Source organism: Zonotrichia albicollis, chromosome 4, assembly GCF_047830755.1.
Source record: "Zonotrichia albicollis isolate bZonAlb1 chromosome 4, bZonAlb1.hap1, whole genome shotgun sequence".
Lineage (NCBI taxonomy): Eukaryota > Metazoa > Chordata > Aves > Passeriformes > Passerellidae > Zonotrichia > Zonotrichia albicollis.
In genome coordinates, this window is record NC_133822.1 from 15950903 (window position 1) to 15977921 (window position 27019).

Genomic DNA, 27019 nt, shown 5'->3' on the forward strand with positions numbered 1-27019 from the left:
GTCTCTGGGAGCCGCCGGGCAGCCCCCGGTTCGGCCGCCTTTGAAGCGCGGCCCGGCCTGGCGGTGCCGGGAGCCCCGCGGCCGCAGGTGTGCGGGAGCCGGCGGGGCACATCAAAGCGCCGCGCTGGCCCCGCTGCCTCTGTAATGCACGGGCGGCTCGGAAAGGCGCGGCCCCCTCCCCAAAAGGGCCTCTGAAGGGCCCCACGCCATGGCCCCAGCCCCGTGCCCCGGGCAGGGGTCTGCGTGGCTCGGCCGGGCCGCCAGCGACGGGCGCGGATAGGGCTGGCACCGGAGCCTGATGGCTTCATGGGCAGGGTAGGTGGACAGGAGAAAAGCTTCAAAGGTTCCTCTTGTCCAAACACCCTCTCCCTTTCCCGCTGGAGACACCGCGAACCTCAAAAGCAGGGCAGTTCGGCAGCTCCTCAGCCCTGCCTGTCCTGGACACCGACAGAAAGCAAATGCAGGCGTCCTGCACCGTGCAGGTACTTCTAACGTGCTCCTCACACCCTGCCTCCTCCATGTCCTAGGGACACAGCCACCTTATCAAACCATCGACGCTGCCGCTGCTGCCTCCATCTCCTCAAGGCTTCCCACTGTGCTGTCCTACCCAGCACCGGACACTTCCCACCTCTCTTCCACGGAAAAATGCCCCTCTTGCCCCAGCCTCCTCACCAGGCCTGCTGTCCCTCCAGCCCTGCAGCAGCGGGTCCCTAAAGGCCGGCTGGACGTGCGAGTCCCCCCGGGCTGCGGGGAACACGAGTACCCAGCCCTGCCGTCTGCCTCGGGAGCAGCACCCGAGACATGAATCACCAGCCTCGGCAGCCCAGACTGCTGAAGTATATTTTTTATCGAATTCCTTGCACCCGCCACGGTGGACTTGCTGTGTTTGTTTGCAGCACGCTTGGCTTCCTCCCCCATCCAGATGTGCTGTACCTGCAGCTGGTGGCCCATCTCACCTGGCAGGCAGATGTGGGGCTGCAAGTGCCAGAATTAGCCTCAGGACAAAAAAGCCTTGTGTGACCCAGCACCTCGGTGGGAGGGGAGTTTTACTGCTTGGGCACAGCAGGATCCATGTCTGAAGAAAACAGGGTGACTTTATTCACATCTTCTATATCCTCCCTTTTCCTCCTCCCACAGCCACGAGCGTGACGAGGTGTATGTGTGTATAGCCACGCATACATGTTTTGGGTCTGTTTCTATAGGGAATAGACAGAATGGAAAGTTTATCTCCCTGAGTCTGGGGAGGAAGGAAGTTATGTATGGATGAATGGCTTTTCCATGACAAACAATGAGTCTGCACAGACATGGTGTGATGTCACCTAAGGAATTTCCAAGCCAGCCTCAGATACAGAAAACCTTTTCGCTGGCAGAGATGAGAGCGTCCCACCTTTCCATCTCATCACAGCCAGAAAGAAGAACTAGGGCAAGGGGAAAAAAATAAAAGCCCTCACTGTCTCACACACACACAAGGCATGTGCCATGTAAATAGATGACATGATGGGAGAAGTGTATCTCCAGGCTTTGCCCTCACCCTGCGGATTCTGAGAAAGGAGTAAACCATGGCGAGCCGCCCGGGTGCCTCTCCCAGCCAGGAATGTGAGACGGCAGCAGCTGATGAGGCAGTTCCACAAACACAGGTGATGTCAATGTCCGTGTGAGCTTCCCTGAGCACATGTGCACAGCCAGGACACAGCACCAGGCAGCCCTGCACTGGTGTCCCACTGACAGCACCACGGCGTGGTGGAAAATACAACCTTTCCAGCTGGGAAAGCCTGGGAGATGCTCATGTGAAACTTGGTCCAGAAACACATGGCATTAATGGCATATCTCATTTTAAATATTAATATGCACAGGCAGACGATGATTAATAACAGTAAAGTGTTATGAATACTGCTGGCAGCAACCTGACTGCCAACGAGCACAAGCAAGTGCTTGTCATCTTGTTTGGAAACACAAGACATAAGTATTGCTGTATGGGATGAGATGGCTTATGCAGCCAGCCTAATATCCTGTCAAAGGTGGCAACTAAAGGAGTTCCTTCAGCAGGAGAGGTCTCAAACTCTGAATTCTACCTAAAATCTGCTGTTGGTGAAAGCAACTGCCATTGAACTCATATGTGAATTATGGAAGTGAGTAATTTTTAAGCTGCTGGAAATAATTTCTTCACTGGCTGTGTTTATGACTTCAGATACAGTGATAATAGCAGGTGAGGCATTGCTGCAGGGATTTAGGCTCAGCCAGCAACTTCCACAGCAAAAGCTGAAGAGCACTTGCCTGGTGGTCTGAAGAATAGGATCTTCCCCTCTTGTGTTGGTTTCTACTTGCCACCAAAATCCTGAATGTGAGGTTTTGATTTTGTAAGTAAAAAGCTTGGGTTATTTTCTAAGCCCAACTGCAGGACAGGTTCAAACAGCTTTGAGGAGTTGTTTGCTCAAGCAGGGCTGGGTGGGAGACATCAGTGAAATTTTGTGAGGATGAGAGATGGAGCGAAGCAGGGCTGCTGTGGGCTGGGATGAATGGAGTCAGTGAAGCATTAGGTAGGACCAACCTCACTGCAGGCACACCACGCTCCTGACCATCATCTCTGTCCATCCTTCCCATCCAAGTGACTCCAAACCAGCAGGAACCTACTCACACCAACTCAGACCACTCCTGCTGCACTAGGAGGAGGAAGAAGAGTGGGAGGAAGAACTCCAAAACCACAGGTTGCTCTTACTTCTGTGGTAAAAGGTCCCATCCCACCCCTTCCAGTGGGCATGGATCACTCAAACAGCAGAAGTGAACCTGCTTGAGCACTGCAGGTCTGATGCTTGCACCCAGAGCACTAGGGATCACCTGGGCCAAGTAAGGAGCTGTTGTCTGAAAACAGGACATGAATCTCAACCCTTAAATGTTTAATGCTTCTAAGAGGGCAGAAGAGTGGCAGCAAGCCTTCATCTTTGTAAGCCTTGGCATTCTGCTGCATTCAACAGTCTGCTGCCCTAGGCAACTGTCTCCTGTGTTGGCTGGCTGCCTGAAATTTGTACCTGTGTTTGCCTTTGTTCACTCTTCAGAGGTGACAACTGTGCATGAAGCATAAATTTACACATCCAGCTTCCAAAGTCACAGAGGAGCAGTTGGAGAGCTATCACTGCTTTCCCAACACTGTCCCTGCCATGTTTGCTGGAGGGAAGCTGCAAGACTCCAAGAAAGGGAGGTCACGTCCATGAGATCATTTGCAAGGATTTGGCAGACTGTGAAAAGAGTTGAACCCTTGCTGGAAGACAGCCCTGATAAATGAGAAAGAGAGGGTTACTCATGCAAATTCCTTGTCCTACCATTATTGTTTCTTAAAAATTCAGGATGTCCCCAAATGTGACACAGGTCTTTACTGAGTACTATAAGGAGTGCTGAAAGAAAGCATCACTTCCACATAACTCCAGCGTTCGTCATTTCTGCAACTTGTCTGATTTCTTCTGGTCTGGGGAGAGCTGGACATTCATTCTTGCTGTAATGATCAAGAGCTTGAGTTCCTGTTTATTCTTGCAGCTTGACTGGAGTTCAAGGCTTGCTTTTAACGCCTCACAATGTCCAGTGCATCCAGGAACACTTACTGCTTTTCTGACACAAGACGCTTCTCCAGATGTGAAGGATATTCACTGGAGTACAGTCTCCTCTGCTTTAGGAGCCAGTAGAGAGGCACTGCCCAGTGTCATGGTTTAACTCCTCTTCTTCCTCCTCCTCACCCCAGCTTGTATTGCTGAGCACAACTTCATGTGGTCTGGGGTATCCCTTTGGCCAGTTGGGATCAGCTGTCCCAGCTGTGTTCATTCCCATCTCCTTGTGCATCCCCAGCCCACTCAGTGGCAGGGTGGGGTGAGAGGCAGGAAAGGCCTTGACTCTGTGCAAGCCCTGCTCTGCAATAACCAAAATATCCTGGAGTTATCAACACTGTTTTCAGCACAAATCCAAAACACAGATCCACACGAGCCACTGTGACGAAAATTAGCTTTACTCCAGCCAAAACCAGCACACCCAGGAAGGAGGCTTTCCATGTGCTGCTCCAAGGGGAATCCCTGCCCTCTGGTTCTGTGCCATGGACCTGCTGCTGACAGCATCAAGAGATGTATCATAACGTCCTGCTATCCATCTGCTTCTGGCAGACAGGCCTTAACCACAGCTCTTACTAAGACTTCAGGAATCTCATTAAAGTCACATACTTGCCCATTCAGCTGAACCAGTTTTAGAGGGAGTGTAGATTAAAAAAAAAAAAAAAAAAAAAAAAGAAAAAAGAAAAAGAAGACAAAAAAAGCCCAAATCACTTGAAGGTAAATTGCAGTCTTCACACAGAAACCTAAATCATCTTTTATCTCACCACACCCTGACTAGTCTGGTCCTGTGCTGCTCCCCTGCTGCCAGACTGTCCTCTCTCAGCACTGTACCACCACATTGCTGGTGCCAACCTTCCCAGATCTAAATGCACTTATTTATTTGTATTGCAATTATTACTTAAGCAGCAACTGGAGCCACCTCCATAGGTCCAGATACAGCTGGGGTGTTACAGAAGGTGTAATAAAACCTTCTTAAAGTATCCCACTGTATCATGTCTGCCCTTTTGTCTTGACATTGCCTCGCCTCACTGAATTGTTACGCACTGTCCGTCTCTGCTGGAAAGGCAGATTATTCCTGCTTATATCCTGCTTGTTTCTTTTGGTACTTACAGGCTCAGTTTTATCTCCTGATGTGCTCATGCAGTACCTTTTTCTGCATCTCATCACCTGTCACCCCTGCTGACAGATCCAGATTTCCTTTCACCACTACCTTGCCCTTTCATTTTTCCATGACTCCCCTGGCCAATGACATCCAGCCTCACTGTCACCAGGGCATGTAGTGCAGCAAATGCCAAGATATACCTGCCAGTCTCAGCAGACTCAGTGACAGCTGTCCCTGAAGTGCCTCACGAGGGAGAGCAAAAATGGAGGAAGCTTGCAAATAAACCAGACAACAAAAGCAGCCAGATACTAAACATTTTCGCCATTTAAAACCAGAATATGTACGAAGGATAATGACTCTATGAATAAAACAATTTCTCATTTGTGAAAGATACAAAATATATGTATAGCCTAATGAACATTGTCATTTTCAACACAGTATTTCATGACAGGCAATGAGCTCACTTGGAGCAAGACCATCGCACCCCCTACAAGAAAAGAAGCAAACTCCAAAGATTAATCAGGACATGATTCTCCTTCCTCTCAAAGGGATTCAGTGGTACTCATACTCACTCTTACAGCAGACTAAATCCTAGTGTTGAGCCAGCCTGGTCCACTGAGACCAGCACAAGATGTCCCAAAGAAAAATGCAACAGATTCAGCAGAAACTGCATATGCTGAAACAAAGCTGATTTTGATTTTTTGAAATCGAGAAAGATGCAACACAGACCCATCCCTGCAGGTATATAGCTGTCTGGAAACTCTCCACATTTGTGATATTCCCATGGACAGATCCAAGCCATCCAGTTCCATTTTACATGAGAAATCTATTTGCATGTTGGCAGCCTCAGCTGAGAGCCAGAGTCCTAAACCAGGACATGTCTAGCCCAAATTCTGCACTTCTTGTTCCCACAACTATAATACCAGGGTTTCTGGGGCTTCAGCAATCATCCATAATCACAAACTAAAACCTTCTTAGTGTCCTCTATTTATATGGGAAAGTCCCATAAGAAATTAGACCGGTTCTACTATGTATAACTATAAATCTAACAAATCTAGATACATATATTTGAAAGAAGTACCAAGCATTATCCTCTGCTGACCAACCAGCAGATTATTTAAGATGCCCACGGAGCCACAGCTTCCTTGCCAGACAAGCACCCCATCTCCTTCAATTGCACTAACAATTTCATCTTCAGAAAATGTTCCCCAGGCCCCCTCAAAGGAGCCATGGGGGTCAGGTTGAAACATAAGCCCAGGCAGGATTAGGAAGCCCACGCTGCTGGTCTCCAACATCAGATTTCCAAGAATGAAAGACTCCATCCCTTTAGGCCATCTAGATAATGTCTAGCTTTCCCAAATGTTAAATTTACACAAATTTAACAAACCCTAGAGGACAGTAAGACATGAGAACAGTAAAAAGAAGAACATCCATCCCTCCTTTGTTTTCCAGAGGCCAGCCCTGGGAGCTGGTTTGCTATCTGCTTTATCTGACCACAGCACAGACCCTCAATGACAGTGACCGGAGGGCAGCCCTGGTCCTGCTGGGAGCTGATGCTGCCTGCAGGATTTGGGTGAGAACTCCAGGCTCAGACTATGGTGGTTATGAGCACAGCCATCAGCCCTCCTTGGAGGTTAGGAAGCGTGAGAACACAAAGTTCCCTGACAACATGAGCAAGGAGGCAGAGCAAGGCAATCCAAGTCAAAGCAACTTCTTTGCAGAGATTTTGGGACAGGCCAGGGGATGGAAATAGTTGGATGACTTTAAGTGTTCTCTTCCTCACTCTCATCTTGGAAAGCACAGAGCACCTTCATCCTCCCTAAAGGGCTGCCCAACTACTCCCATCCCAGTGAAACCATCCCAAACCAAGATTTATGTCCCACATCTCACAGGCCTGGACCTCATTTTTGCTCTGGATATAGATTCCTTTTAGCTTGTTCCACACTCTGTAATCATTACATCGACTGCCAAAGGAAATCAAATATTCAAAGTACAGTTGAGCTGTTGCTGCAGTGGTTCTTCATTCTCCAGGAGTGAATGACTGGAGGAAATGGAGATGCACTTATTACTGCTGTGTCTTGCACATTCTGCACCTCAGTGAAGGTCACAGGGACCAGCCTCAGACTGGGTCAGACCAAGACCCTCCTGTCAGTAAATCACTGCCAGCAAAGCTTGACATGTACCTTTCCAAAGGAAACAGTAAACCATTGGAATAAATCCAAATTCATTATCATTTTTACCCTTCCTAACAGACTCTTCAAAGAGGTTCTTATAAAGTCTAGTCTAATAAAAATAATAATGGTCAGCTTTTCCTCAACTCTAGACTGGCAAAGCAAGCACATACACCCATCCCTTAAACCCCACAACCCCGACAGCCACTATTTTTCCTTACAGAAAGAGAAAGAGAGGGGCAGGAGGGGCTGAGTGACAGGTTGGAACAGTAAAACCGTGGTGAAGATTTACTCCATTCAGTAAAGCATTAAACCAGGTGCCTGAAAGTAAGAATATCCCTACTCATTTTTGCTGAATTGGGATCAAAATTAAAATCTGTTTGTTTTCTCCGTTCTTTCAACCATCAAATACTTCTGCTGTCAATTAAAGATTGCTCCTGCTCAGATACAGTGGATTCAAATACAGAAGGTTTTGGGAATAATGCCCAAGTGTATAACTGCATCATCTTCATAGTTTTCACAAATAAAAAAGAGAAAAAGCTTTTTTTTTCAAGCATGCTTACTGTGTTTTATATTAAAAATAAATTTATTAAAGGTTGAAGCACCATAAATAAAGCCCTGTCTGTATCAGGAGATTACACCAATTTAATCAATTTCAGAACTTATCTTCTATACCGTCACACTTCAATGAAGGAATTTCCTGTTAATTCTGGGTGCAAGAGATTTAAGCTAAACCTATTCAAAGTGTCTGGGGAATAGACTGCATATACATTTGTACCAAAAAGGAGATTATTTTATATCTCAACTTCATGCTAGCACCAATCACTTACATGCAATTTGAACTGCAGAACATAAAGGTATCCTGTTACAGATCTTGTTTGTAAGTTCACTGCCACAGGCCCAGGGCACAACTGCACAGAGAATGAACATCAGCCTCTGGACAGGAACTACACAAAGCTAAGATGCTGCCAAAGCCTCTGTGTTAGCAGGTCAAGGCCTTGAAGTGCAAGAACACGATAGCAAAAAAGGGAAAAAAAATCAGCATGTTAAAAAGCTGATAACAAAGCATTAGCTTGAAAGATGGCTCCGTGTAAAATTACCTGATTTGTAAGAGATGAAGTTTCCAGTATTTGTGCTAGCATTTGCTGCTTTGTAAATCCTTCCCAAAAAGGAAAAAAAGAACAACTGGAAAAGTAACTGAAGCTGTTAGTGCACTTTATTCAAATTTATTCATTTTCATTGACTTTACCTCAGTTTTCAAAGCATATTATATAGATATTTTAACTGCCAAAGCTATCCAAAAGCTTTCCAAAAAAAGCTGTGCTTTTTTCCTGCTCCTCTCGCCAACACGAACTCTAATGTGACATTTTGGTGCAGACACTAGAATAGCATCCATCTCCTCCTCCCACAGCTCTGCCTGCCCAGCAGGGCTAACCAAAATCAAAACTTGCTTTACATCAACACAGCCAGTGCAAGTAGTCACCAGCCTGGCTTTCCACCCATGGGGAGGATTTCTGAGCACATCCTGCACTCCACCAGTGGCAATTTCATCCTCCAAAGAGCTCAGCCCACACCTAGGCTTCAAAACAAGGAATCACATTTCAGAGGTGCCTGTGGAAAACTCTGTTTTTCCTTTCCTGCTTTGGACATGAAAAATGTTGTAGCCACCAGAAACGTAACTCCAAGAGGTTAAATTATCTGGAAAAAGCAGGTGCTTATCTAACACCTCATCTACTCAGAAAGCACTGTACAAGCCCATGAGTGACTGGCAACAGAGAATTTGGCCCTGAGAGTCCAGATTGCAACACCCACATTTTGCAGCCCTCCAAATATGGATTTAAAAGCCCCTGTTCCCACAGCAGGTGCAGCTGAGCTGGATAAGCCTGCCCAGTTCTGATCCTGCAAAAGTATTTGGATATTTTGATATTAGTGTATATAATTGTTAATTATTTACACTAAATAATATGTGTAAATAATTAAATATTGTTATTATTTAGTCCATACTCACAATAAACCTTGTGCAGAACTTACCACACACAACTGAACAGTCTACAGGACATGGCTTTTTCTAAAAGAAAAAAAAAGTGTTTATTTTCCCCCTGAAACTATAGGGAAAACACATACTCAGTGGGAGAAATCCAGCAGGTTAAGGTCTTCCAACTGCCACTCAAATAGAGAAAATTAAAATTATCTATTTTACACTACAATCCAAAGTCCTGGAATTCTTTCTCCAACCTCTTGAACGTATTTATTCTCTCTGGCAATATGCTATTGAGTAAGTGGACTAGACAGGGATAGGGAATTTCTGTAGGTGGAAGAGCTGTACATCTGGAATGCAAGCTCTGCTTTACTGGACAACTACAAAGTTCTTGCAAAGAAAAATGTGTTTGTCCTGCAAAAAAAACCACAAAACCAAAAACAAACCCCACCCCAGTGTATCCACAGGGAAGATAGGAATTGCTCATCTTGCAGGAGAGGGAAGCAGGCTGCATTTCACACAGGGGTTAGAGGTTTGCCTGCAGGTGTGGACCTCAGAAAGCTGCTGTCTGAGGCTATGTGCACCATCCTTGCAGCAGGCAAGGTGTAGGATGAAAGAGGGAATTGCCTGAGTCTCTACACTGCAGGGGAAGCAAGAAATCCTATTAAGGATTTATGCTGTTCCAGCAAAATAACTTCCTCTCTTGAAGCAGAAGCCAGCTTTTTCACTGTCTTGACTTTGCTCGTGCTGACAGCATGCAGTTCTTCAGTCAAGCCCAGAGCCAGCTTTGTACTGAGAGATTCAGCATCGGGAAATGGGCTAGCAAGGCTCCTGCTCCTGCTCTCAGTCACAACTTCTTTTGCCTCTGAGATGCACTTGCAAGACTTTGAGTGAACACTTGCAGAGAGAAAGAAGTTATTTACTACACGGATGGGTTTGAAAACACAGTGATGTGCACATTCAAAAATATGTTCTAGGGAAGGCATGCCTGGGAGATGTCTGAGGAGACATTTGTGCGTGGTGTGTAATAATTACAATGTGTTTTCATTTACACAGTGTCTCCTCCACACACAAGGGAATGCAGCAAAATGTAACTAAAACCACATATCCTCACAAATAAAGGGACAGAGAGAGAGAGAGTTTCATAGAAAGGTTAAACAAAAAAATCTGTTTAATGTCACTTTGGGGATTACAGGAACTGGAGTAAAACAAACATCCAGAAGAAACTTTGAGGGGTTGCCTCAGGAAAAGCACGTGTGTGCCACCAGATCTGCATATTCAATATGTCTTGCTGGGACAGCTTGGGAAAAATAGGAAGCTGGAAATTTTCAGTGTGGGAATTAGATGGAAGAATGTGAACCATTCTAAACAAAACAGAGTGGAGTTGCCAGCTGACTTGCTAAAATGCCAGTGCTCTCTAGGATCCTTGAAACAGAGCTGGGGACTGGCCCTGCTGCTCAGGGAGTGGGTAGGGAGGCAGATTTGGGCTGGATTCCTGGCCCTGCAACAAACCCAGCACGTGACGCTGGGAAGTCATTCAGCTCTCAGCTTCCAAAACCTGATTCCATGCCTGCACTTCTGGGCACCTAGAGTGAGACAGCGAGAGCCCAAACAGCCCAGACCTCAAACAGGGGTAAGCTGCAGGTACTCACTGCCCATCCATGAGGATCACACACTTTGGGGCTCAGTTTCATCATGGATGGAGCAGGGCTAAAAACTGCAAAGGAACCTGAAATGCTACAGAGCTCCAGGAAGGTATTACATGATCAGACATCTTTGCCACATGGATATGCAAAGGACTACTAATGAGTTACCTGGTGCTTCCCACATCCTGTGGCAATTATTGCCATTCTATAAATATTTTCAAGACTTTTGTTTATGTTTCCTACTTCAGCGCATCAAGGAATAATCTTCTCACGAAAGGATTCACTGTTCCAAAAGAAACCTAAAGAACACAGATCAGGATTGTTGGCAAAAAGCGTAGAACAACAACACTGACAAGACCAGGAAAATACTGGATCTCAAGGGTGAAACTGTGGAAAGAAAGAGGCTTTTCCACATAATTTAGTCAGCATGTATGCTGGGGGAATAAAAAACAGAAGTAAAAGCCATATTTCTAGCTTATACTTTTCTGTATGGACACATTTAAAAAAAATTGGAACGATCAGAACTAGAGATCGTGAGGGGGGTCTGGTCACACATTAATTTACATTATACCGTAGACAAAAGTTTATTATGGACTTTTTTAAAATGAAAAGTGTAGATGCAAGTTGAAAGAACAAGTGTGAAACTGAGAACTTGTTCTACCCATTTATATTTCCACCTCCAGCACGGTGAACTCTGTACTTTCTTCCTGCCCTCTTTGTGCCTGCCCTTAATTTTACCCCCACATTTCCAGAGAGGATTTCCAAGATTTTTGTCGTGCACAGATAGGTAACATGCTAGTGAATGTAATTGCCTTAATGGGGTTTTAGAGTTTCCACATGAACCCAAGAACAGAAGCAAGAACAAAAGAAGTTTCTGAAAGGGATGTTGTCCCTTTGCAACCATTTTTTGTGCACCCATTATAGTTGTACCAGATAACTTTCAGAAAATCAGGGAAATTTAGCACAAACAGTCACTATGCTGGTACTTCCAGGATTAAAATGTTACAGTAACCTTCCTTTGGCCAATGCAATCCAAATCTTCCACTAAATATAACATTCTATTTTGTGTCTTTAGCCTGCCTTCCTTATAAAACTGCATTTTCTAACTCTCACCTTTGTGCCAAGCTCTAACTGTGAATCTCATTTTCACAGCATGTTTCCAAAACAGTTTTGCCCTATTTTTCAGTTTCCCTCCAAGAACTTACTTCAGAGCCGGTGCTCAGAAGGCAGGTGACATAACTTGGTCCAATTCAAGTGAATTGCCAATTTCAGAATGCTATTTACTACCTGAAAATGTGCTGGTGGCCACAGTCCAGAGAGGGAGGAGTCAAAATAATGCTGCAGTAATCCATGGGTACAGAAATCTTGTGTTTTAAGGGCCACACAGCTACATCAGTACCCTCCCCAAGCTGAGCTCACCCACTTGTGAGGTTACCTTCCACTTTCACTGTGGGAAGAATATTTGAATTCCTTGTCCCTGGCCCTCACTCTGGGGGGCCCAGGCAAGGCTTGACTGGAAAGCCAGAGCCTGATGTCTTTTCTTCCTTGCAGCTTCTGACAGAGAGCACAGGGAGCAGCTTCCCTGACAGCCAAACTCCCCTTACTCACAGGCCAGTAATGCTACACCTGCCCTGAGTGCAGAGAGAGATGCTCTGCCCAGAGTGAACGTGCTGGCTGTCAGTGGAGCTGCACACACAGAGCATTCATGCACCTCTGCTGGGTTTTGCACTAAACAGCTGTTACAAAGGCAGATTTCACAGACCTGCTGCTGTAACAGGTACCACACAGCATGTCAGACACACATGTTTCTGCTGTGACTGCAGGGGCTGTCCCTATTAGATCAAGTTGTAGAGGTCTCAGAGTTCAATCCCCAGGAATGGCTTATGAAAGCAATTACCACCTGAAAGGTCTCTTTGTTTTTGTGCCACTGCTTTTAATAATAACGATTGCATCAGATATTTTCTGCCATCCCCATCTTCTTTGGGGCTGCTAAGGAAGAAATGACAAAGCCCAACACTTAAAATAGCACCCAAGACTTAAAATAGCACCCAGTACAATGAACTGCAAACGCTTCAGGTTTGAGGTTTTACATCCTGCCCTCCCTAAGCACTTTCCCTTTGATGATTTTAACCATTGAGTACCAAGCTCCACATGAGCCCTGAAGGGTGGGACATGCATGACCAAACCAGGGAATTGCCTGTGGGCAGGGCCCCAGGTCACCTGCTCTGAGCACCAGACAGTCCTGTCCCACAGAAGCAGACAGACAGACAGACAGACATGAAAGGCACATGGCATTCGAGGGAGTTGTCTGGACAGTCACAAATTGTTTTGACTCTTCAAGCAATCCTTTCATTTACGCTTGGTTCAATCTGTTACAGCAGCAACAATCGCTGGACAGTTTATCAGCAAAACTGGGAATATAATCCTGTCCTCCCACACTTCACACCCTCTGCCCATTCCCCCTCACATCAGCAGAGTTGTGTTCTTGTCAGCTACTGACTGAAGTAAAAACAAGACCTGAAGAAAATACCCAAGTCCAAAAGGCTCCAATCTATAGCTGGAGTCTGCACTGAGACATTAGCTCTGAATTTTGCCCCAGCTTTAGATAACCACATATCCACAGTACATTGTATTTTGAATAAACAACCCGATTCCAGGAAATACATGGCACATAAGAATTATTTTGTGCAGGACAAAGCACCTAATCCTAAAATACATCCTCATGTAGCACCTATTAGAGACATGAAGCCAGCAAAGTAAAAAACCACAGCTTGTTTTTTAAGGAAAGCTTTACAATGACCTAGTCTTCACAACAAAACTCAACAGGCAAAAGGATCCCAGTATTACAATTTCCAAAAAACCCTCTGATCAGTTATATTTTCTTTATATTCTCTGAACAAAAAATGAAATGTCATAAAAATGAAAATGAAAAACCAGCATGAATTCCAAAGGGAATCCACTCACTGAACACCCTACGCTGATTTATATGTGTGTGTGTGCATGCATAGATATGCACACATGCAACACAGAATCATTGAAAAGTTTGGTTTGGAAAGGACTTGAAAGGCCACCTAGTCCAACCCCCTGCAATGACCAGGGACATCTTCACCTGGACCAGGATGCTCAGAGTCCTGTCCAACCTGACCTTTAATGTTTCCAGGAATGCAGCAGCCACCATCTCTCAGTAAAAAACTTGTATCCTCTCTAAACTGACTCTCCTTTAGTTTAAAACCATAAACTACTGTCCTATTGCAACAGTCCCAAAAAGACTCTTTTGGTTTCATTCATACATAAAAAAACATTCCCCAAATTGAATTTGAAGAAGTTCCACTAAACCAACTTTAAACCCACTTTAAGACCAGGGGTTGTATCAAACTTAGTTGATTTTTGTGGTCAGATTTTCTTCAAATCTGATGAAGAAGGTCTGGAAGCCAACTTGTGAAGGATAACTGTGGCTGCATCTAAGTTTAAATGGATCAAAAGAGAGAAAAGGGTTAGCTGGGCATGGGCTTTATTGTCCAAGTGGTTTTGCATCACTTCTGTCCTGCAGTGCCAATGGCCACTGCCCAGAGGCACAAAAAAAGTCAAAGGCTAAAAAGATTCCTGTGGGTAAATTCACAAGTTTTTCATTCTGCAGCTGAAGCTGTGAAAATGCAGAAAGTGCATGGAGTAGGTTGGCAGAAGAAAAGTAAGGATAAAGGACTCTGTTATCTCTTAAATTACTAATCTGAGCCAAAAGTTACCCTGCAAACTGACAGGCAAAAGTAACAAACAAGGCCAGGCTGAGATGGGAGCTAGAGAGAGACCTGGTGGATGTTATACCCAACCATGCAGCATGGACAACAGTGCAGCTTTATCAGCACGAGCTGCTTCCAATCACAGAGGCCACGAGTGAGTTATGTGAATCCTCCTGAACCCCTGCCAAGCAAAACTGTACAGCCTCCACTGAACAGTGGTGTAACTGGAGGAAAAATGAAGCATTTATCTGGCAAGTGCTTTTTGAAAGAGAGCATGGCTGTCAGGGGCTGCTCGAGGAGCTGGAATGCTAGAGATGGTTCCAGAGGGATGGAGCAGCCATGAGCGCCTAAGAGACAGGCAGGGATTTTTAATAAAATGCAGTTTATCACATGGTGATTACCACCTCCTATTTATACCACATGAGTTCATGAAAAACATGGCACATATTCCTTTACTCCTGGAAACACGAAGTCAACCCAACAACCATGTGATAAATTGGCCCTTTTCATGCACTTTGTACTTTGTCTTTCCAAACCTCTATTTCCAAACATCTGTCACTTAGACTGGCAAATAAAAATCTGCTGGAATAGTAACTTGTGTGCCTTCCTCTCCCCCAGATCAACACTACAGTAGATTAGGATTACGAATCCAAATTCCAGGCTGTTCCACTCAACATGTAAACCTTAACTATTCACAAGGAAGGACAGATGGTCTAAGGATATAAGAAGTAAGAAAGAGAATTTTAGAGTCTCCAGGAAATGCTTCATCTATTTCTAACTTCTGCTGGCTCTACACAAGAGACACTACAGACACAATGTGCCAAGATATAAAGAAAAAAGTATTTCAGGTAAGCTGTTCTGCCTTGTAGAGCACACAAATTTGCTCCCCTTCAAATGTGGTTTGAAAGGCTTAGGGAGAGGAAATTCCACATTATTTCCATGCTAAGATTCCACAGCTGAGTTTGGGATAACTCTGTGAAAGCCTTCATTAGCACTCCTTGAGAATGACTTGTAGAACTTGCTTGTAGCTTTGCCAGTTATGAGTAATGCAACAATCCCTGAGACACTTCTGTGCCACATTTCCTTCACACATTGCCTGATGTCTGCTGGACTCAGCCTTCCTGTGAGGGATCCCACTGCCTCCAGACAGGGAATCCCTGCCACCACAGGCCTGTGAGATGCCACACCGTTATCTTTACTTCATGGAAATTCTCCATTTCTGTTGAGATGCTCTACAGCTGATCTGAACACAGCTGATCTGCAGGGAAAAAAAATCTATTGCCTCCAATCTTTTGCTTATTAACCAAAGTCTCAACAGCACAAACTGCAAAAATAATACCACAAAGGTATAGCTCCTGTGTGTGACTGCAGCTCCACAATCACTAAATCCAGGTCTGTGCATTGCTGGATCCCCCAGGAGCACAAATTTCATCGGGATCAGGCCAAGGCATGTGATCAGGCTGCTGCTGAATGAGCCAGAGCTCAGGATGTAGGGCCAAGCCCAATCCTGCTCTGGCCAGGAGCCAGGCACAGGGGTGCAGACGATACCTGATCTGGCTGGAGCTCAGCACACTGACACCTGAGCCGGCATAAAGTCTGCTGGTAAAAAGTTAACCTGTCAAAAACTTCTTGAATTAACTCGAGCAGACAGGGTGAATGAATACCAGGTCAGAGCTTCACATCATGTGGCCACCCCATTTTGGAGCCAATAATAGGAGCTGCACTGCTGGCTGTTGTTGCTCTGCCAAACCACAGCCAAATGTTGATAGTGATGTTTATATGCATGGGGAACTCAGTGCAGGATCAGGGCCTCAGAGTCCTTCAACTCGCCTTGCCTCCAACTTAAAGCAAAAAGGAAGGAAAAAAGCAGAGTGAAACCTAAATGTTTAACCTCTAAGTAGTCAACAGAATCCACTAATATGGAATCTGAATGTGAAGGCAGACCCATGACTGCTTCTGCAGCAAATAAATTTAAATGATGATTAAAATAAAGCCTATTCCTTCAGGTTAGTGAAGACATCAGTACAGCAAACTGATGCAGCAAAGTAGTACTTTGCAGTACTTTTGCAGTACAGCAAAGTTGATTTGTGCAGTATTTTAGAAATCCAGACAGTGTTAAAAACACACCCTGTCATGTTGAACAAATGCAAACTTAACTTTTTCTTTACAAAGAAAGGATAGTCCTGCTCTTTTGAAGCTGTTTTGAAAAGCCTTACCTGATCTCTGGTAGAACTTAAGCCATTTTTAACACTGCTGCAATATTGCCTAGTGTTGAGATGTGCATGGGTACCATTACACAAGGCTATAGACACACAGAAAACATGGTTTTCAAACACTCTTTCTTAAAATTATTGGAAGTCACTGGAAATTGCTTGGTTTATGTGAGTATCTCAACCATTTTCAGAGCTAGTTCAACGAGGCCATCAGCTGAAAGCCATTTTCAGAAGATTTTCTATTTCCCATTACAGTGGCCCTAAAACAATCCATGCAGAGATGCACAGCAACCTTGACAGCTACCCAGAGCTCTGAGCTGTTTACAGCCCTGTCCTATCGCTCCTGCAGGCATGCCTGGACAGAGGGTTCCCAAACTTTGCTCCTCAAGGCTGTCACACTGCCTCATGGCCATGCTGCCCACCACAGCAGCCAGTGCTCCAGCAGGCAGGGGTGAGGCACCATCCACCTTCTCCTTGCTACCTTCCAGCTGCACAGACCCCTGTCCCTCCTCATAGGGCTCCCAGAGAGCTCGAGGAGTTACCAGCCAGCCCAGCATGGCCTTGGCAAACCTCAGTGCAGAGGTGGCCCAGTGGCAGATATGGGGTGAAGCGAGGGGGCTGGCTTCTGTACTGAGCTGGAGTCTCCAGCTGTGCCAGGGCAGATTTAGGTTGGACATTAGGTGGAATTACTTCACAGAAAGGTGATTACACAGTGGAATGGGCTGCCCAGGGAGGAGGTGGAGTCACCGTCCCTGGAGGTGTTTAAGGAAGACTGGATGTGGCACTCAGTGCCATGGTCTGGCTGGCCTGGTGGTGTCTGGTCACAGGCTGGACTCGATGATCTCAGAGGTCTTTTCCCACCTAACTGGGTATGTGATTCTGTGAAGCAGTGCTGCTTTCTACAGCCTTGCCACCCCTGCCCTGGTGGGGACCTGTCATCCATGGGTGACAGCCCAGCAGCCACCATGGCCTCTCTGCACTGACAGGGCAGGAATGAGGATCAGTAATGCATCAAGCCAATCCAGCAGGCCAAGGGAGTGACCCAGCCCCTTTACTCAGGTCTAGTGTAATGCATCCAGTTTTGGGCTCCTCGCTACTAGAGAGTCCTGGAGAAGGTCCAGTGAAGAGTGACACAGAGGATGAGGGGACTGGAGCATTGCTATTGAGAGAAAAGGCTGAGAAAATTGGGCCTGTTCAGCCTCAAGAAGAGATGACTGAGAAAAGACCTCATCAATATAAGTGTCTTAAGGATGAGTCAAGAGGATGGAGCCAGGCTCTTCTCAGTGGCACCAAGCAATAGGACAAGAGTCGACAGGTACAAACTGACGCACAGAAGTTCCTTCTGACCACAAGGAACAACTTCTCTCCTGTGCGGGTGCCCATGCACTGCGCCACACTGCCCACAGAGGTTGTGGCGCCTCCCTCTCTGTACACTCAAGGGTCGTCTGGATGCCACCGTGTGCCATGTGCTGGGGCCGGGCCGGGTCCTGGTGACCTCTGAGGCCGCTCGGGCCGAGCCCCGGTAATCGCTGAGGTGCCTTGGGCCGGGTCTCGGTGACGGCCGAGGCCGCTGGGGCCGGGCCCGGAGCGGCGGTGGCGCCCCCGGCGGCGGCGCGGGGCAGCGCAGCACGGCGGGAGCGGCGGGGGCGCCGCGCGGCCCGCGCTGTTTCCAGGGCGACGGCTCGCCGTGTTCCGGACCGTACCATTGCGCAAGCGGCGCGGGTGGGGGCGGGAGGGGAAACAGGCCCGGCCCGGCGCCGCCTCCTCCCCGGCTGCCTCCTCCCCCCGCGCCTGGCCGCGCCTCCCCCCCTCCCGCGGGCCGGAGCGGCGCCGGGCCCAGCAGCGCGCGGCGCGGAGCGGAGCGGGCGGGCCCGGAGCGGCGGAGTCGGTACCGGCGGCGGGCGGGCCGGGCCGGGCCGGGCCGGGCCGCGCCACCCCCTGCCCTCGCTGCCTCACCGCCGGCGCGGGATGCGGGCGGCGCGGGGCCGCGGGCTGTGAGCGGCGGCAGCGCGGAGACAAAGGGAGGCGGCGGCGGCGGGGCTCGGCGGCCGGCGCTGGGCACGGGGCGCGGGGGCCGCCGCCGGGGCGCGCCCGCCGGGATGCGGCGCGGGGCGGCGCGGCCGCGGCAGCAGCGCGGCGGCGGCAGCGGCGCGGCCCGCCCGGCGCGGCGGTAGAGGCGGCGGGGCCGGGCCGGCGGTCGCGCAGTAGCGTCTCCCGCGCCGCCCGCGCCGGCGATGTGAGGGCGGCGGCGGCGGCAGGAGGAGCGCGGCGCGGAGCGGAAGGCGGGCGGGCCCCGGGCGGAAGCGGGCCGGGCCCGGCGGCGAGGGGCAGCAGCGCGGCGCCGGCGGGGGCGGCCGGGCGCGGGCGGGCGTGCGTGCGATGGAAACGCACATCTCGTGCCTGTTCCCCGAGCTGCTCGCCATGATCTTCGGGTACCTGGAGGTGCGCGACAAGGGCCGCGCGGCGCAGGTGTGCACGGCCTGGCGGGACGCCGCCTACCACCGCTCGGTGTGGCGGGGCGTGGAGGCCAAGCTGCACCTGCGCCGCGCCAACCCCTCGCTCTTCCCCAGCCTGGCGGCGCGGGGCATCCGGCGGGTGCAGATCCTGTCGCTGCGGCGCAGCCTGAGCTACGTGGTCCAGGGCATGGCGGACATCGAGAGCCTCAACCTCAGCGGCTGCTACAACCTCACCGACAACGGGCTGAGCCACGCCTTCGTGGCGGAGATCAGCTCCCTGCGCTCACTCAACCTGAGCCTCTGCAAGCAGATCACGGACAGCAGCCTGGGCCGCATCGCCCAGTACCTCAAGGGCCTGGAGGTGCTCGAGCTCGGAGGCTGCAGCAACATCACCAACACCGGCCTGCTGCTCATCGCCTGGGGCCTGCAGCGCCTCAAGAGCCTCAACCTGCGCTCCTGCCGGCACCTCTCCGACGTGGGCATCGGGCACCTGGCGGGCATGACCCGCAGCGCGGCCGAGGGCTGCCTGGGCCTGGAGCAGCTCACGCTGCAGGACTGCCAGAAGCTCAGCGACCTCTCGCTCAAGCACCTGGCCCGCGGGCTGGGCCGCCTCCGCCAGCTCAACCTCAGCTTTTGCGGGGGCATCTCGGACGCAGGGCTGCTGCACCTGTCGCACATGAGCAGCCTGCGGAGCCTCAACCTGCGCTCCTGCGACAACATCAGCGACACGGGCATCATGCACCTGGCCATGGGCAGCCTGCGGCTGTCGGGGCTCGACGTCTCCTTCTGCGACAAGGTGGGGGACCAGAGCCTAGCCTACATCGCACAGGGCCTCGACGGGCTGCGCTCGCTGTCACTCTGCTCCTGCCACATCAGCGACGAGGGCATCAACCGCATGGTGCGGCAGATGCACGGGCTGCGCACCCTCAACATCGGCCAGTGCGTCCGCATCACTGACAAGGGCCTGGAGCTCATCGCCGAACACCTCAGCCAGCTCACAGGCATCGACCTCTACGGCTGCACCCGCATCACCAAGCGGGGCCTGGAGCGCATCACCCAGCTGCCCTGCCTCAAGGTGCTCAACCTGGGACTTTGGGAAATGACTGAGAGTGAGAAGGTCAGGTGAGAGGAGGAGGAGGGTGCCCCGAGACCTCCATCTCCTCTGGAGGGACTCACTGACTGACTGACTGCTGCAGAGGAGGAGAGAAAGAGAGAGGGGCATGCACAGAAACATGCTACCCACGCACTCTGGCACCGCAGGGAGGAACACAGAGAGAGGGTCTGTCCTCGACCCTTCTGTGCTGCCTACCTATCTTTGCTGTGGAGGAGGAGGAGAAGGAAGGGGGACCAGGAGGACAGAGAGAAAGCACCTATCCATTTTCCAGGTCATGCCTCAAGTTCCATGGTAGGGATACAGAGCCCTCTCCCTTCCCACAGCATCCTTCCCTGCGGAAGAGGTAGAAACCCACACTTATGCACTGGGGCTAGAGACACCCCTCTTTATCCCCACTCCCACATTCCATCCCCTCAAGCACTAAGGATGGATAAAGAAAGACCCTTGTTCTGCCATGTATTCAGAATAGATTATTTTTGGTTTATATAAAGGACAGTGGAGATGGGAACAAAAAATAAGTTAACAGCAGCAAAGGCTTCCTAGCTACACTTGTGCACCCAGCCACCCAGTCATGGGCACAGACCTGAGCTGGGCACAGACAGAGCTTTTGATAAAACAACCATTCCACCTCTGTGCTTGCCCCTCCCCTGTCAACACATGTGTGACAGAAATACTGCTCCCTAGGTACATTGATTTTTTTTCCCTTTTAAATCTCTCTTCAGTCTCCAGTTTCATGTTATTCTCTGCTGTGGGTGGATACAACCTCCCACTATTCCAGTTCTCCACTGCACTGAGACTAGCGATAGCTACAGCCTCCCCTTTTGTCAGTATGTTTCCATGTCATCCTGCGCTATGGGTAATGGAAAAGTCCAGGCACTCCATTCTCCCTCCCCATCTCTCCACTGGAGATGAACACACCATTTCCTCCTCCTCCTGTCTCTGTGGGGACTGGACACAGAGCCCACTCTCTTAAGCCTTCCCGTGCACTGGGGGACCCTGAGAGTTACTGAGACTTGTCTTCCCTTTCATCATTCTCTCTTTTTCTCCCCTCCTCCTCCTTGGCAACAGGGATAGACATATCCAGCCACATATCCATTCCTCTCTGGCTTAGGGGTGAGCAGGTAGAAAGGGGTTTTTGCTCCTCTCTACCTGGGGGACATGAGGAAGAATCTCCAGCTTCATTTCTGCTTCATTTGAGATACTGTGACCTGTTTTTATTTTGAAATGCATAAAAAAAATTACTGCTACAAAAACAGCCTCTTACTCTCCCATCTATCCCTTGCTTACATCCTGTAATTGATCCCAGTTTTCCTCACTCATTCTCCCCTTTACAGTATTCATTTTCTTACATGGTTTTATTTTTAAAGACATGAAGTTGCTGTTCTTGTGGATTTTTAAGTACTTTTTTTTCTGCTGAATATATTCTATATATATAAATATATATATGATGTCTGGCTACCTCGTTTTAATTTGTTACTTTTTTTTTTCCCTCCTCAAAAGCCCTGGAATTCTTACAGGAAAGAGATTTTGAGACTGAAACATTTTTGTGCCTAGACTGGAATAATGCCCCTTGGGTTTGTTCTTATTTTATCCTCTCCTCCACTCCCATCCCTTTTTAATTTTTTTTTTAATTTTAAATTTTTGTTTTTAATTTTAAATTTTTGTTTTTAGGCTTACCCTACTGTGTCCCACCTCCACATTCTGGTTGTGCCTCTCCCTCCTTCTTCACTGGGAACTGGGGACCCAAACTGTGCTTTTGCATTTTTACTCTTCTAGCACAAATATGTAACATGAGAATCCACACTGCGGATTGGGCTACTGTTAACAGAAATGTGTAAAATGCAAGTTTGTTTCAAAAAAGAAAAATTATATATATGGATATATGCAAGTGCTTTCCCCTCCCCTCCTAAGCCACCTACAAAAGGTCACTATGCCAGGCTTCCTGTTTGTAGGTGGAGAGGAGCAGAGCTGGCCTGCAGGCCCCAGGGCTGCCATGTGAAGGGGAGGAGACTGAAGTTCATCTGTCTTATCTCTGTTCTGTCAATAAAATGGAGCTGGGTCTTTAGATTATTTTTTAATTATTATCTGAAAGTGGAAGAGTAAGTTTGGGTTTTGTTTTGATTTTTTGTTTTTGTTTTTAAATATCTTGGCTTTTTTTTTGCTTATCTGTTCAAAATCTCAAATCCTCCACAGTAATAGGCCAGACCACGGAGTTAACACAAACCCGGAGACCCCTATGGATTAATTGTACTGTTTGTGAATTTGTATAAAAAAATAACAAAGATCCTCTTAAAACATTTTATATTCTTACAGTAAAAGGTTAAACATATTTATATAATAAAAGAGGAAATATGAAGTATGTTTTTGAAAAAAAAAAAAAAAAGCCGTATCTGTGTTGTCTGTACTTATTGAAGCCGTGTGTGTCTGTTGGGCTTGGTCAGAACAGCCTGGTGGCTGATGGTGGGACTGGGGCTGCTCTGCTGAGGAAGGCCAGGAGCCTCCTCCTGTGCAGGATGCTGGGTACCGTCAGCAGCAGGAGCTGGTGAGGAGGGGGCTTGGCAGGACCAGCCGTGGCTGCGAGGGTGCTGGCAGCATCCCTGGGGACAAACCCCGCTCAGACTTCTGAGTCTGAGGTCACACAAACCTAAAGTGCTGACACTTGCAGCTGAATCGACTGCTTGGTGATAGAGGATTTGGGAGGGGGGGAAGAAGGCCTGTATTTCTTAATTTTTTTAAGCTTCAGATGAATTGCTTAGTGGAGAAATTTTTAGTGATTTAAATCGTGGACCTCCCCGGATGGAAGACCCATTAAATAAAAACATTTCCCAGCACTGACAACCACCAAAACCCTGCGCCCTCGCAGACCTGGAAAATCTGAAACGTCTTGCTTGATTTCCACTACCCAGCCGAAGATAAAAGAGAAAGTAAAAAGTGGAACCGTGTTCAAAAAAAAAAAAAAAGTTTGAATAATCTAAGGTGTCCTTTGTCCTCTACCATAATCTTTCTCCTCGACGTTATGACTTTTAACCCGCGGCGGTCTCTCGCTGGCCTCCCCGGCGCGGGGTGTTGTATTGTTGCAGGGTGAGCGGTGTTTATAGGGCAGCCACAAAGCCCGTCCGTCTCCCCAGCCCGGCGGCGGGGCTCGCTCGCCCGCTGCCCCCTTCCTGCCTCCAAGGAGGGGGAATGCGAAATGGTGGAAGAAGGCAGAGCCATTGTTCAGGAAAGTTAAAAGAGGAGCTGTCCTTGCTTGCTTGCTCAGTCATGCATACTCAATCTGGCCGGGACCGAGTCCCTATGGAAAGGAGGAGGGCGATTCTTCCCCTCTTTTTAACATTCCTCTCCAGGCCTGGCTGTATTTAAGCTGCTTTCCTCCGCGCCGAGGAGGAGGGAGGGGGATGGTCTGAAGTTCCTGTACATTTGCATTTTAAGCACTTGCAGCGCTGAGCAGGCCACTTTGTTCCCCGCTCCAGCAGCCTGGCTGGGTGCTGCTCCAGGTGGGATGCCCTGCCACGGGAGGTGCCCTCGGTGCCCGCACCTGCCTGCCTGCCCAGCCCCTGCCTGCACAGCCGTTCTGGCTGAGGCTGGACTGGGCACACTCACTGCCAGCTCTGCCCAACTCAGCTCTTAATGCCGTGCTGCATTTCAAAGGGAAAGCAGTGCCTGACTCCGGCCCTCTTAAAAAGAAACACCATCTCCTCCACATCCTAAGGACCTGGACTATCTCAGGGTCTGGGCTTTGGGGCATGTGTTGTTCTAGTCCCTCCTTTCCAAGACTTCCAAGCTTTCTGCTGGGAGTCCATTGACAAAAGCTGCATTGTTCGCTTTAAGGAAAGCCACCACAATTGGATCTAATTGAGCTTGACACTATATCCATCTTCCCCTACTTGGAGGGAGGTGTTGGGGTCTCTCTTTCCGAGTTTACAGTAACTTCTTGATGGAAAAAGAGCATGTATGTATGAGTGTTATAAACAACAGGAATTCCAGATCAGGTTCCCAGAACAGCTGAAAACGTAATTGCTCCAGGGGTCAAGCAGCAGTCCCAGCCAAGGATGGGGAATGATAAACCTCTCATAAAGTAGGCTTGCTTCTGCTGGGTTTGGGTGAAAATGGCATCTCCTTACTGAGCCCCATGTTCACATGGATAACAGTTGGACATCTATGTTTCAATACAATGTGTGTGCTCGCAAGCTCCGTAATCAGAACCAGGACAGGATATTTTTTTTTCCCTAAAAATTCCCCTAAACTACTTCTCTCAACTTACCAAAAAAAAAAAAAAACCAAACCAAAAGCATTGCCCACATGGCCCAACATCCCCTTTTAAGAGGAACACAAGCCAAAGGAAGTTGCCAAAACCAAAGCCTCCCTGAACCCCAGTTCTTAGACTCCCTGGACTGTTCCCGTAGAGGGAGCAAGTGCTCTTCATACCTTCCTCTCATGCTCCACTGTGACAGCACCTCCTCGGACCCAGACACAGGCCAACAACCATAGACCAATTACCACATAACTTCTCAGCATAACCAACCACTCTTGAATTTTTGAACATGACTCAGTTGGAAACCGGGGTAGAAAACCATAAAAAACACTCCATTACTTGGAAATGAGCTGGAAGTCTCCTGTCTGTGAGCCCACAGTGCCCCAGCAGTGGCTTTGGTGCCAGCAGAAGTGCTGGGGCAGCAGGGCACAAGGCAGGGCAGGAGGGCGGCCCAGGGACCTGCTTTGTGGACAGCTCTGAGGAGCGGAGGGGCCACGCTAAGGAGGTGATGGCAGAAAGAGCAGAGCAATGATGTGGAGGAGGGATGAAGTGACTGAGCAGGAGAGGAGGCAGCAGCTGGGCATGCCAGCTCCAAGCTGCAGCGCAGTCCTGCGTGTGCGTGGGGTCCCTGGTCTGCTGCAGCAGCTGCTCCCCTCACCAGACCCATGGATGGCTCCGCTCCCTGGGAGCTGGGAGCAAAGGCAGGCTCCACCTGGGTCCTACTGCCCTTGGACTAGCACATGGGAGGTCCATGCATGACAGATTTACACATTGGATACCTTCCCCTGCACGCTGCGGGTTGGGCTGAATCGGTTTGTCACGGTGGCTCTGGGGGCCTTTGTTTGGCGCTAATAAATAACGGGGTCACGGGGCAGCTGTCAGCCAAACCACCTGGGGCCTCTGCTATGGCCAGAGGTGATCTGCCTGCTACACAGCACAGAGCTCACCGCTGAACCTGCCCTTTGGGGGTCAGCGAAGGGTTAAAATGAGACCTGGGTGGCCAAGGGGCTCACGGATTTTGGAACCAAAGCCAGAAGTCAGCACAGGCTACCATTAACAGCTCAAGGGGAGATGTCCCTGGATCTGGCAGCCTCGCTATGTACGCGTGTGGGATGCTCCTGGCAAAGTGAACTCTTTTTTGTTCTCTCTCTCTCTCCCTCCTCTACCTTAAAATGCCACTCTCTCAGCCAGCAGCTCTTTAACAGTGCCTTCTGTGGCGGGAAAACAGAAATGGATAAATTGGACTGGGTGGTGCAGGCTGGACCCCTCAGGACACCAGAGAGGCCCCGCGCCAGCGCTGCTGGCTGGGCTGCACCGACACTCCCCACCATGGCCAGCCAGCCAGGCCGTCCTGCTCAATTCCCCAGCCCCAAGCTGCACGAAAGAAAGAGCTGGAGAGGGTTCATCAGGCTCCTGTGCCAGAACTTAAGCCTCCAGCCACATTTGGCAGGGATGCTAGTGCTTCTCCCCCTTACTTAATTACATTTACCATATGCACTAGCTCAATGACAGCCCAAACTGAAATCGCATGATGGAGATTTTGAAAGATCTGAATCTGATCTGTCCTTGCAAGATGAATGGAAATGGGATTTTCCTTTAAAAAAATCCTAAAATCTGTAGTGTTTCTTAGACAAGGTGTCAAAAGTTTAGTACCAGTGACTGGACACATGCCCTGAGCAAGTGTTTCCACATGAGAAGGTTACTGAGACATAAACCAAACTCCTATTCTGCTACAGAAACTAACCCAGATCTAGAAATGGGAACCTCCTCCTAGTTATTTTCCTTCCTCCGAGTCTTGTTTCTCTGGGCACAGTCTAATGATTTCATGATGAAGCAATTTCCCCTCCCAGCTCTGGGAAAAAAAATAAAAAATCCCTAACAAATTTTATCTGAGCTTGGTCCTGTTCCTCCCTCTCCTCTGTTTTTCTCTCCCCAAACATCCCAGCTTTACAACCTTGGATGTCTTTAGGGGTTTGACAGTTGGCACATAACATCACAGGGGCACAGAGCATCACAGCTCTGCAGCCTCTCTCCTTGTTTAGTGAGCTGAAATACCAAGAAATCCCTGCCATTATCTTTGCCTCTTTCTCCCCTCAAACGTCCCAGCTTTACTACCCTTGGATATCTTAAGGGGCTTGGCAGTTGGCACACAGCATCACGGGCACACAAATCCCAGCTCTGCAGCCTCTTTCTGTGTTCAGTGAGCTGAAATGCCAAGAAATCCCTGCCACTATCTCCCTTGGTGACAGCTGCAGTGGCACTCCTGGCTCCCCAGCCTGAGCGTGGGCCAGGTGCATCGTTCAGTGCCATAAACCCTCCTGCCACACGCTGGCTAGAAGCCTTGTGAGGCATTCATACCACAGGTGAGCCGGTTCCCTGTGCTCCCCCGGGCTCCTGGAGCTGCCAGGGATGCAGTACCTCACTTGGCTCTGGCACATCTCCATCCGCCCGGCCAAGGCACGCTATGCTAACTGACCCGAGGTGACGGCGATAACGAGACCCTCGGGTCGCTCGCCTACCTAACGCCCAGGACAACCAGAAAAACAGATGGAGAGCACGCTGCTGCCCGGGGTGCTGGCAGTCGCACGGGCTGGGTGGCGCATCCTCATCCCGATGCCATTGCCACGGCGATCCCCCAGGCGGCAGCATTGCCCGCCGAGTGCCGCGGGCGCTCACGGCCGCCGACGAGCGGCTCCGCTCCGAGCCCGCTCCGGTCACCGTGGCACCGAACGGGGACGGCGAGAGATCGGACGGACTGAA

General features: G+C 49.1%; 2 protein-coding genes across 6 annotated transcripts in view; one reads left to right on the forward strand and one right to left on the reverse strand.

Moving 5' to 3' along the window:
- WNT5B (Wnt family member 5B) overlaps nt 1-27019 on the reverse strand; it is a 67382-nt gene that overhangs the window by 14869 nt on the left and 25494 nt on the right. The window contains exon 1 of one of the 5 annotated variants that reach the window (XM_074538910.1): nt 957-4230. The exons of the other annotated variants lie outside the window; for them this stretch is intronic. The gene's annotated coding sequence lies outside the window, so the exon portion shown is untranslated. Of the gene's footprint in view, nt 1-956; nt 4231-27019 lie in introns of those variants that run through there. 5 annotated transcript variants of the gene reach the window in all.
- FBXL14 (F-box and leucine rich repeat protein 14) lies at nt 18816-22338 on the forward strand. Its single transcript, XM_014264224.3, has one exon. It carries the CDS (start codon nt 18817-18819, stop codon nt 20017-20019), a length of 1203 nt encoding a protein of 400 aa, XP_014119699.2. The 5' UTR covers nt 18816; the 3' UTR covers nt 20020-22338.